This window comes from Dendrobates tinctorius, unplaced genomic scaffold, assembly GCF_039654945.1.
Source record: "Dendrobates tinctorius isolate UK_male_01 unplaced genomic scaffold, ASM3965494v1 ptg000070l, whole genome shotgun sequence".
Taxonomy (NCBI): Eukaryota; Metazoa; Chordata; class Amphibia; order Anura; family Dendrobatidae; genus Dendrobates; species Dendrobates tinctorius.
Window position 1 is genome coordinate 59403357 of NW_027361738.1, and position 12963 is coordinate 59416319.

At 43.5% G+C, this 12963-nt stretch overlaps 1 protein-coding gene across 9 annotated transcripts in view; it reads right to left on the bottom strand.

The window, feature by feature from the left end:
- SVIL (supervillin) overlaps positions 1–12963 on the bottom strand; it is a 239617-nt gene that overhangs the window by 121963 nt on the left and 104691 nt on the right. For 2 of the 9 annotated variants that reach the window (XM_073581708.1, XM_073581703.1), the window contains exon 1: positions 11476–11551. The exons of the other annotated variants lie outside the window; for them this stretch is intronic. In XM_073581708.1, the coding sequence (XP_073437809.1) occupies positions 11476–11536 (61 nt within the window). In that variant the 5' untranslated portion in view covers positions 11537–11551. Of the gene's footprint in view, positions 1–11475; positions 11552–12963 lie in introns of those variants that run through there. 9 annotated transcript variants of the gene reach the window in all.

Consider the following 12963-nt stretch of genomic DNA (forward strand, 5'->3'; position numbering starts at 1 on the left):
CATGGTACTGAAAGCCAAATCTGCTGATAGTCTGTCCAATTGGGGCCGTGCAGAGAGAGAAGAGAAGGGGGCCAAGGACTGAGCCCTGAGGTACCCTGACAGCGAAAGGAATAAGAGATGACGTGCAGCCAGAGAACAAAACACTGAAGGAGCGGAAAGAGAAAGATAGGAAGAGAACCAGGAGAGAGCAGTGTCCTTAATGCCTGGAGCCTAGAGAGTAGGAGATGGTGGTCAACAGTGTCAAAAGCTGCAGATAGGTCAAGAAGAATGAGCAGAGAGTGGTCACCTTTACGTTTTGCTGTCAGAAGGTCATTGGTCACTTTGATGAGTGCAGTTTCAGTCGAATGTAGGGGGCGAAAGCCAGACTGTGAAGGGTCTAAGAGGGAGGGAGTGAGTGGAGAGGTAACGGGTAAGGCGGGAGTAAACTAGGAGCTCCAAAAGTTTAGAGATGAAAGGGAGATTGGAAACTGGTCTGTAGTTGTTTGTGCAGGATGGGTCAAGAGTGGGTTTCTTTAGTAATGGATTAATGACAGTGTTTGAAGGAGGATGGGAAAATGGCCAAGGAGAGGGAGAGATTAAAGATTGTAGTTAGGAGAGTTGTGACGACTGGAGAGAGAGACTGGAGGAGATGTGAGGGAATGGGGTCGGTAGTGCATATGGTCGGACGAGAGGAAGAGAGGAGTCTGGAGACTACTACTTCTGTGATGGGATCAAATGTGGAAAGTGAGCCAGGGGAAATGCAGGAAAGGATGGGAGTCACTTCACTTGGTGGTTGGGAGCAGATTTCCTGATGGATATTTATTTTTTTCTGTAAAGTGGGAGGCCGGGTCATCAGCACAAATGTCTGTGATAGAGGCTTGTGCTTTTGGCCTGAGGAGGGAGTCAAAAGTGTCAAAAAGTTTCTTGGAGTTGTTGGCTAGTGAGGAGATCAGGGTGGTGAAATAGATCTGTTTGGCGAGGTGAAGGGCAGAGTTATAGGTTCTTAACATGAATTTGAAGTGGATGAAGTCTTCTGGTGTGCGGGTTTTTCTCCATAGGCGTTCAGCACTCCTACAGCATTGCTGGAGAAGTTGAGTTTGCGGTGTGAGCCAGGGCTGTTTTATTCTGTGCTTGGAGGTTCTGAGGGTGAGGGGAGCTACTAGGTCAAGGGTGCTTCTAAGTGTCGTTGTAGTGATGAACAGCCAGATCAGGACAGGAATATATATATATATATATATATATACACATATATACTTGGGACAGATTTGGAATTTAATGATCAATATAGATAAAATTAGAAATACCATTTGCCTTTCTTTAAATGTTTCCAGCGAAAACATCTAAGACTCAACTCATTTTGGATGATCAGTGCATTAAAATGTAAAAGTTTTCGCAGACCATGAGCCATCACATGTCTGGATGGTATAATGATACTGGAGATGTGGACTTCTGATTTTATAAATGGTAACTTTACTCAGTCACCAAGAATTGTGTCATCTCATTAAAATGTTGGCAAGAAAGTCTAAGACCGCAGAGGTTAGAGAACAGAAGCCCAGTACCAAGATAGACGTACATCCCACAGGATAACCTTTTGCTTCCAACAGAAAAAAACATCCTCTACCAATTTAGTCTACTGCATGGTTCTGAAGAAAGGTAGAACGTATCCTAAAAGACATTAGACCTGATTCATTAAGGCTGATGTTTCATTCACCAGTCTCACTGATTGGCGTGCAGGAGTAAGTTGCTCACAACTTATTTGGGGTTGTGACCCTCGTCAAATTTTATTGCACACAGGTTGGGGTAAAAGTTGTGGCTAAAGTTACGTTTTAACTTTTGTTGATTCTTTTGGTGGGCTTCATCGCGACACGTCACGCCCCAATTCCACCCACTTTGGGTTTGGCGGACTAAACACCTAAAAGTTGTGAATTTGCTTTTGCACAACTTCCTTTTATATTGGAAGAGGTTATCATCCTGTATTCTGATGAAAATTCATGAATCTGGCCTGTTAGTCTAATTACTGATTATCCAAAACCAAGTAGAAAATTTCCCAAATGTCTGAGGTTCACACAACTTGTTTTAGGTTCCATTTCAGGAACCGATAAAAATGATTCATTAGGTAATCAGATTCATTACCAAATAGTTGCAAACTGAAGCAGGAGTGCTTTATTGGGGGTCTTCCTGGTTTTCTCTTTTGGGTCACTTCAAGCTCTGCATTCAAAAACCAAAGAGCTGAACTGGAAACGATAGTGTGAACAGAGCAAAAAGGTGGCAGATTGGTCCATCCATGGTCAGAAAGTAGATCTTAATGTACTAATAACTTAGATTGATTCAATTCAATTAGCACCACAAATGGATAACCCAAATTATAAAATACATTTATCATATCCCCAGTCTTTTTCTAGGTTCAGAACCAGATTCTAAAAGGACAGAAAACGTTGCCTTAGAACAACAAGCAAAACAACCACACAAAACATTTCACCAATATATTCGATCAGCTTGTGTTTGCCAAAAGTACCAGTTACCTGACCCATAATACAGGTTTTTAGCCTGGCGCCGATTAGCTTCACCAAATTCTGATGTCACGACATTCAGATGTACTAGGTTCACATTAGTATTTGGAACTTCTGTGCTGCAAATAAACATGCGCTTTCAAACCAGTTTAGTTGGCTCTTCAAAGAGGAAAATAAAAACATGAAAAAGTAAAAAAGACTATTCCCTGGAAATAACATACATAAATCCTCCTCCATCCAAAACTTGGATACTTCGGTCAAAAGAGGAAAATTTGAATTTTTATTAACTTCACCAGGGACACTACTGAAATATACAGAGTCTCACGTGAGTCATTATTGCCAATTCAACAGGATGCCATTTTGGTTTCCCAAACAGACCGGTTTGTCTTGCCATGGATTAGGCAATGAGGTGTTAAAGTTCATCCTGTCAAATTCCTCACTATGACAAGACCATAACAAATCACATCTAAAAATCTAATTTACTATCATATTGGTAACGCTAATAGAACACAAAAATAAAAGTCAAAATATACAAATTTTAATTTTGGTGTTCTAAAATCTCAGTTGGTCACCAAAGGTAGAGTGATACAGAAAGACTTTTGGTTTGACTTTTTTTCAGGGTATGATTAGCATACAATGCAAATCATTAATTCTTCCCTTCAACCTCTTGCTTTTCCCTCAACTACAAGAAGCTACTACTACTCAGAAACTGGTCAATAAGGTATTCCTCAGCTCTAATTCCTCTAAAAATATTGTAATACTATACAGCACTGTGCACTTACAATTGCTCATTTTGTCTTTCTACCCGGACAATTTTTCTCTTCATTTGCTCCATCACGTCAAGTGATTAAAAACTGACTAGCTGAATCTTTCTAAGCTCTATGTAGAAACAGGATGTCAATTATCTCTGTATGAGTTATAAGTCACTGCAAAAGTTCTTGACAGGAGGGAGGAGCAGCAGCAGCTGGGTCAGGGGTTGAAGGGGATGATAAATGCAGTGACAAGAGACTTCCTGTTTCTACATAAAACAGAGAAAAGAGAAGAATTATCTGGGTAGAAAGGCAAAATGAGCAATTGTAAGTACACAGTGTTGTCTAATAGGATGATAGCAATATATTTAGAGGATAAAAACTTTGATGGGAGGAGGCGGGCTCTTTAACTCCTCTGACATCTGTCAGGTGAGAGTCAGAGTCCCCATACACTTTTGGTAAGGTGAACGAATCAATATTGGCAGGTTTGGCCAACGTTAGCCTGATGTGTATGGGGGCCTTAATCCTAATGGCCCCTATTCATGTGCATGGGCAGCCATTGTCAAAAAGAACAGAAAAAATGCAAGACTTTCAAATTTAGGCTTGTGGACAGCCAAAATAAAATAGTCTAATATAAATCAATGTATTACCAAGCAGCAGGTGAATACAAAGCTTTTTTTTTCTTAAAAAGTAATCCTTTACTTGCAGTATTGTCAAGGGAGAAATGTGTAACACTGAAGTGATGTAAAGTGTTTGTGTGACAGGGAAAGAATATTTAGAATCACAAGAGACTTCAGATTTGCTTTAATTTCTAGGTGAAAAACATCAATACTTTATATATTACGGTGCCTGGCGCTCGCTCCACAGCTCTCTATTTTCTGCTCTTTTGAAGTTCATGGAAATATTCCAAATTATTATTTTTGGACTGGTCAAAGGGTCAGGGTGTCCTAATGATGCAAGTCACATCAACAAGTTGTTTTAGCCATCACCCGCTCATTTTATCAAAGGCAAAGTGTCATCAAAAAATGACCTATTTAACAAAAAAAAAAATTGTGCTCCTTAATTTTTTTTTGTTGGCAATTGTCTTTCATATCAAGCTCTTTCTTAAACAAATTGCCAGATCTTGCAAGTGCTTATTTTAGACAACTTTGTCCTTTAACGAAGATTTTTCTTTTTTTTTTTAGCAATTTCCTTATGAGAAGTCAGATATCACCTCTATACACAACTGATAGCACAGGATCTGATTAACGGCTTTCCCAGGATTTCCGTACATAGATGCACTCCTCCGAGAGTTTGTATCCCCTAATATATTGCAGTCTTCCTATTATATAGCACGGTGTACTTACAATTGCTCATTTTACCTTTCTACCCAGTTAATTCTTCTCTTTTCCATTAGGACTATAACATCATGTGATTAAAAACTGAATAGAAGAGCTTAAGAGGATTCATTGTAGAATCTGGAGGTCAATTTTCCCTGCATGAGTCAAGTTAATGCAATAGTCCCTGGCAGGGTGAGGAGCAGAGCAGCTGGGTCAGGAGTTGAAAAGGGGGATGATAAATCCTGGGATAAGAGACTTTCTGCTTCTACATAGAGCGGAGCGGAGAAAAAAAAGAGAAGAATTATCTGGGTAGAAAGGCAAAATGAGCAATTGTAAGTAGACAGTGCTATAAAATATGATTGCAATGTATTAAGAGGATAAAAACTTTGATAGGAGGAGGAGTGTTTTAAGTGCCTCTCACCGATACCGCAACTCAATGCTCCTCAGTTCTTTTCAAGTGAATGCAACAGAACTGTAATGCCAGGCAAAGCTACTACAAAATTTGAGGATCCGTATCGCTGCGATACCACTGACTGATCATGGCCAAGCACATATAACAATCTGTGCTGTAAGGGTCCTCCAAGTAGAAAGGAGTAGAAGATGTCCCTGGGTTAGAAAAAAAAATGGCTGCACTAGTCCAAGAAGTGTGTGTGCGTTTATGCATATTGCAATACATTTAAGAATACAGCATTTTTATTACCCACCCCCTCCAAAAAAAAAAGTTTTAACATATGCAAAGATCAAAGGCACTAGTTCAGACTTCAGGAAAATCTGCCAGCAGATTGCAAGCTGCCATGAGTACGTGGAAAATTGGAATCAAAAAGTTTAACATGGTTATCCAGGACCAAAGTTATTGATAGTCCATTTGTCAGATAGGTAATCAATATCGGATTGGCGAGGGGTTTGACATCCAGCACAGGTGGTAGGAATCGGAAGTAATCTTTTATACAGAGCGGGTGTCACGGGGCAGTAGGGAAAAAAGCAGGAGACGTGGAACCTCGGCCCCTGAACTGCCCCTCAGGCTAAGGAGGTGCCCTGACTCTCGTTAACTTGAGGGTACATTTGAAGGTAGTGAGGCCCAAGTCACCGACCTGTCCTTATCTCCTGTTTAGCCCTGAGCTAAACCGCCAACCCCCTCCCCAGGAGGTGAGACAGGGAATAAAGAGAACTGCACCCAATAATTCACAAAGGAAAATAAAACAGACACCACGGGGTTAAAGCAACTAAAACCCAAAACTTAGCTTTGCTCTGCTGCAAAAGCTCCAAGCAACAGAGAAAGGATCCGAACAGCATCCAGCAGCAACTCCACTGCTCCAGACAAGCTGAACCCCCTCTCCACCAGGCAGGTCCAGTCTTCACCAAGGTTGGATAGAAAATGAACAACATTACCAACCGTGATTACTGCACATGACGACCCTTTATAGGAAGGAGGGGGGAGTAGTCATCACCTGTTAAATTCATACGTGTAGTAATCCCAGCGGCCACTGGGGGCACTTGATACTTTTGCCCCTCTAAAAATATAGGGAATGACCAATTCAGCTACTTCAATGATGCAGCAGTGATTAGTCTCAGCAAGCAATTGGCTGCAGGTGATCAGGGGGTCCCTGTGTCAGGGCATCATCACTATCAGATCTTAAAATGGGGTCAAGGTTGCACTGTAACTGGAATTTTGGGAGATTGGTGGAGAAAATGCACTCTCTTTAAATGGTCAAAATGGCATAAAATGTGAACAGCCCCTTTCGGGTGCAGCCACACGCAGCGGTCGGGCAGAGCTTTGGCCACCCACTTAAAGGAACCTGAACTCTCGCCAGCTGCTTACTCTAATAAAGGAAAGCTTGTGTTTGCACGGGGAGTAACTGATAAGAGAACGTGTATCGAGTGTTAACCTTCACTTTAAGATCAAATCGCATCTAATAGATTACCCTCCAACACCTAACAATAGCCTACAATGTCCACACGCAAACCTGAACCCAAGGACACCTGTCACATGCCCGCTACCGCTGCAGCACTCAGTCTACAGTCAGGGCCGCCAGCAGGAGGGAAGGAATGGACATCCCCCCACCCGGACAATGGAGCTGTGCAAAACGCTCACAAGCCATTCACATCAGTTTTAATGAAGTGGCACAATGGCCGGCTGTAGCCCAGGCAGAAAAATGTGCCGCCAGGCTTTCTTTTGTAGGCCAGCCAGAATAAACACAACTTAGAGAAATGAAAAAAGAAAAATGACACTTGGGTTTGAGAAATCGTCAAATTTTCCAGTTCGAAACTTCTCTGGAAAATATTGTGCGAGACGATTCCCTTATGTGACAGCGCACTAATCGGATTTCAGAGTTTTTCCCTTCACATCATTAAGGAAAGCACGAATCATTACAAGGTAATGTTGATTTTCTTCTGAGAGGCAGGCCACGCAGCTGAACTCCTGACCACACGCAGAAGGGGGAACGAGGTGATCCCATGCACAAGAAGCATGTATGGCGGAACAAGAAGTCCCTATGGACTATGCAGAGGTAACGCGGGAATACCGCCATAATGCTGCATCTTTAATAGAGACGGGCAATTCAAGTCATGGTATTTTTTTCACTTCTAATTGGGGCATCCTTGGCGTCAAAGTTGGACTGGCCCACCAGAGAACAGGAGAATCCTCCGGTAGGCCCTAGCTTCTTCAGGAAGACATAGTACAAACCATGAGTTGGGGAGAAAGGTGAGCCCTCAAAATCAAATCCTCAGGTTGGCCCAATGTTCTTCAATCTGCCACTGTTTGGCTCCAACGACCATTACTAGACGCTGCGAGTTCATAATATACATCATGAAGCCTAGTAAGTGCCAGCCACAGAGAACCGGACTGGACGACGGACCAGGGCAGCGAGAACCCAACGCCTCATCTCTACTTTTCACATATAACATATGATTAAATTTGGCGCATTAGAAGCAGCACATTTCTACCCTACTTTCGGCTTTTATCAAAACGCAACAATTCCAAATATTTGATCATTGAAAGTTTGTGAAAATTATTCATTCATCCATTAATTTAAAAACAAAAAATGGGGGGGGGGGGGGGGGGGGAGATTGTTTATACACTTGCAACAAGGAAACGGTCACCCAGTGCAGTAATATACCAGGACAAAAAAAATATGAAAACGTTCTCACACCACTACAACCAGTGGTGAAAAGATGTAAAGCCTAACTGTACAGGGCGGCCCAGCAGAGACAGTAAAGTGGCACGCAGCCGATACAGCTCCATAATACACAGTAGGTCCTGTGCACACATTGCATATTTGTTTTTTCTTGAGAAGATGTCACAAAACCTGAAAGATTTTCTACCAACACGAACGATATGCCTGAAGTCTCATGCCCACGTTGCCTATTTTTAACTTGCAAATTTAATTTTGCGGCATGTCAGTTCTTTCAGCGGTTTCGCTGCAGTTTTCACCCGTTTTAATGAGTGGGGAAAAAACTGCACCAAAAACCAAAGGATGTTAAAAAAAAATATAAGTAACCTACCGTAATTTGCATAATGGGTGCAGAAATTTGTGAAAAACTCACCAAATACTAATCGTGAGAACGCGGCCTAAGGCTTAATTCAGACAGTTTTTTTTAATCAGTATTTGTATGCCAAAGCCAGGAGCGTCACCAAAACACAGAACAGGCGTCAATCTTTCAATTCTAGTTTATTTTTCGATAAATTCCACTCCTGTTTTGGAATACATACATTAATGCAAAGTATTGATGTGTGAATGAGCCCTAACACACACTCCATACGCCGCCAAATGGTGGCATATCATGGGGATTTTTCTTTCCTGGCAGTAATGAATCTTGGCAAAAATCTCCCATCTCCAAGATCCTATCACATTGTATAGTAGGTGTAAGAATAATATTAGCAAAAACCTCCAGTTAGAAGATGTAGTATAGCTCTTCTGATTCGCCACGTCGATTACCCCACGTGCAGGGCATTGCAGCAGGTATCCACGGTCATGACCACTAACAACTTAAAGGGAATCTGTCAGCTCGCTTTTCCGCAATAAGCTGCGGCCACCGCCTTTCAGGGCTTATCTGCAGCATTCTGTTATGCTGTAGATAAGCCCCCGATCTAACCTGGAAGAAGAAAAACAAGTTTTATTATACTCACCCGGGGGCGGTCTGGTCCGATGCCTCCCATCTTCTAGCGAGGACGTCCTCCTTCTTGCTTCGTGTCGTGGCTCCTGCGCAGACGTACTTCTCGGTCCATTCGAGAACAGAGCGAAATACTGCAGTGCGCAAGCGCCGGGAAAGGTAAGAGGCCTAGCACCTGCGCACTGCAGTACTTTGCTCTGCCCTCAACAGGACAGAAGTACGCCTACGCAGAAATGCGATTGCCGGGAGCGGTGAAGCAAGCACGAAGACGGCATGGCAAGAAGACGGGAGGCGCCAGACCTGCGACATCCATCGGACCAGTCCGCCCTCCCGGGTGAGTATAATAAAACTTATTTTTGTTATCTTGCAGGTCGGACCGGAGGCTTATCTAGGCTTATAACTTGCTTATTGTGTCTACGATTCACAACACAACCCTATTCAGCTGCTTTATGCTAAGAGCTGTGACAAAATCTAGCACTTTGTCAAAGCTTTTACCCCACTTGTTTGCTGTAAAAGCTTTAAAGAATCTGGGCAATAGTTTACCAAACACTATGTGAGGGTAGATTAACAGTAATAACCACTGAGTCACCATGTTGTATCTATACTTTTCATAACCTTATATATGCTGTAATGCACTTTATTATAATTTTTGTCCTATTTTCTAGAAGACTGGCCTTATTACAGTGATACTTTTTTATTGTTCCTCTATCTCCACTTTACCTTAATTTTAACAGATTTTGTGTCCATTTTTTCCATGAAACAAATGACAAATGTAGAAAAAAATTCCTAAATCATAAGACTGACAATATAGATGAGCAAGTGTTATGACTAGTGTTGAGCATTCCGATACCGCAAGTATCGGGTATCGGCCGATACTTGCTGTATCGGAATTCCGATACCGACTTCCGATATTTTTTCAATATCGGAATTCGGCATCGGAATCGGAAGTTCAAAATGATTGACAGCCTGACATCATCATGATGCGCGGTGTGTGCGCATCATGATGCGCCGTCATTTCGGGCCTTCCGGGGGTCTCTGCCGGCCTGTCGGGGGGCTGTGCCGGCCTGCCGGGGGGCTGTGTGGACTGCCCGGGGTCTGTACCGGCCTGCCGGGGGGCTGTGCCGGCCTGCCGGTGGTCTGTGCACCCTGTGGGGGTCTGTACTGGCCTGCCGGGGGGCTGTGCCGGCCTGCCGGTGGTCTGTGCACCCTGTGGGGGTCTGTACCGGCCTGCCGGGGGGCTGTGCCGGCCTGCCGGGGGGCTGTGCTGATGTCCGGGGGTCTGTGCAAGCATCGTCCGATGGGACTACAAGTCCCATCTGGCGATGCCTGCTACCATGACAGTGATTGAAACATTAGCCAATGATGGGACAGTAGTAGTCCCATCATCCGGCTAATGTGTTAAATGTTAAAAAAAAAAAAAAAAAAAAAAAAAAAAAATAAAATACTACATACATACTACATGCATGCTACACACATACCACATGCCACATACATACCACATGCACACCACATGCATGCCACACACACACTACATATATACTACATGCATGCTACATACATACTACATGCTACATACATACTACATGCTACATACATACTACATATATACTACATACATGCTGTAGATAAGCCTCCGGTCCGACCTGCAAGATAAGAAAAATAAGTTTCATTATACTCACCCGGGAGGGCGGACCGGTCCGATGGGTGTCGTAGGTCTGGGTCCGGCGCATCCAGTCTTCTTGCGACGCCATCCTCCTGCTTGCTTCATTGCTCCCGGCATTGCACTTATGTGCAGGCGTACTTATCTGCCCTGTTGAGGGCAGAGCAAAGTACTGCAGCGCGCAGGCGCTGGACCTCTGACCTTTCCTGGCACCTGCACAATGCAGTACTTTGCTTTGTCCTCAACAGGGCAGAGAAGTACGCCTACTCAGTAGTGCGATGCCGGGATAAATGAAGCAAGCAGGAGGATGGCGTCGCAAGAAGATGGGAGGTGCTGGACCCAGACCTGCGACACCCTTTGGACCAGACTGCATTATAGAATGCTGTAGATAAGCCCTAAAAGGCGGTGGCCACATCTTATAGCGGCCAAAACAAGTGACAGGATCCCTTTAAATAGTCAGTATATGAGTGGTCGTAACCATGGATATCTAAGCTACTGCAATGCCCTGCACATGGGGTAAGCAACAAAGCCAAATCAGAAGAACTATGAAAGATGGAAATACCCCTTTAATACAAAATGCAGAATGAAGCACATGGCGGGACAGTAAGACCCTGAAGTCTAAGGGTGCAGTATTGCAGTACTGTATAACTTGGAGGTCATGGTGCATAAGATTTCAATCAGCAGCTACTAATTAGTAAAGATCCAGACTCTGTATCCGCTGTGCCAGCAGCTGCAAGGTGGACCGGCCAGCTTTCTTGCCTTTTGCAATGGCCCCTCTTTCGCAGGCTGTAGCCGTGTACAGACTGGGCGCTACCTGAAATCACACCCCCAACACGCCAGATAAATCTTTTCCTGCTGTTTAAATAGAAATGTGCAAAAAAAGTAAAACTCTAGGAATAAAAAAAAAAAAAAAAACGGCAGAAAACAAATAGATCTGGATTAAAACTTTGACATATTCAACGTTAATGAGGCAAAGTCGATGTAATCTCGTTAGCAGATCTGTGTAATCTGTCTGTAGCGTAGAGGAAAGAAAGGAACGAAGGTAGAAAAAAAACAGAACGTCAATAATAACGTGCTGGAAACTAGTGCGCCACAAAATGACAAGAAATCACATGAAGATCCTGGAGCTAATTACTAGAGACACAAACCTGGATCCTCGGGGCAGATGACGCTTCCCACATAAGTGGAGATCCAGCGGTTCCTAAACATGGTGTCTGGTCTGTTATCCCGATGACTACCCAGGAGCAGAGCAGATGCACAGAGGACCCCGGCTCCAGGCCCGTTCCAGCAAGGAAAGAGCAATTTTCCCAATCCTGCACTGAAGCCGTCAGGCTGGAGAGACTAAGCACAGCGAGCGCATAGCGATGGGCTGGGAAGCCGGAGCAAACCAAGCCAGTAATCAGATTACAGCCAGAAATTAGGCACTCAAGTGCAGATTGGGTCAGAGGCTGGAAGATGCGGCTGAAAAGTGCAGATTGGGCCAAAATTACAACAGATGCTTCAGAAGAGACAAAGAAAATAAAAGACTAAACGCAGCAGAAGGAAGCAAAAATTCCAAGAAGGGAAAATAAAAGTAACTTCCAGGAGAATAAACCTCGATCAGCTGCCAGGAGAGGGCAAAGATTGCTGTGAGAAGGAGGACGCTGCTAATAAAGCAGCCAGGTAGGAAGGTGCAGCACAGACTACACAGTCCGAGGGATCCGATGGAAGTCACCGCTGCACATGTGCTTTACATCATGTGTAATATCAGGCAATAATCTCTCCATTAAATACCAGAAATGACAGGAGTAGTCATGGAGAATGATGCAAGGACAATGCGTGGGCTCAGCTGCTCCACGTAATTGATTAGGCTTCAACCTAGATTCATTCATTGACCGCAGCATGGCTCACATACTGAACAGGAGATATTACTACAAGCTGCGGGGGTTAGAAAGACAAAAAAAAAAAAATTAAGGATTTATGCAATGTTGTAGCCCTCAGATTTGAGGAATACATTTTGATTAAAGACCCATCATTTGCACAAAAATTATTTTAACTAAAAAAACAAACAATTCTGCTTTATGCCGCGTCGCTACATTGCCCAAATAGTCACATTTGTTTCGTCTGGAGTGCAATATGTGAAATCTCAGCTTTCTGGGCATTTCTTCAGAATCTTCCTTCCAGGTGCTGCTAATTAGGCCGAGCTGTAATTGGCAATGTTTGGGACGGAGGGGTGAAATCACATACCTACCACACTAGACTGAAGAAACGCCCACTTGGACTGCAAGCCGAGATTTCACAGTGCGCTCCAAAAGCAGCAAATGTCAATATCTCTGCAATGGAGTGACGCAGAGCAAAACGGAAAAGAGCGGCAGAATTGGGCAAGCTCAGGGATTTTTACAAGGTATTTAACTGCATTTTTTTTGAGAATTTGACAGATCCCCATTAAGGAGTTGTACCTACAGGGTAGGTACAATCCTTGCATGTTTTTTTGACTGTAATAGCCAAGAAACATGCGGGGCAGGAACTTGAGCATGGCGTTTGAGCACTAGGGATACTAAGAGGAGGGTTTGTAGATAGCTCTTCATCCAGGTAAAATTCAAATACCATAAGTTTCCTGCTGGAGCCGACGAGCGAGCCATGGACGCAGGCAGAAG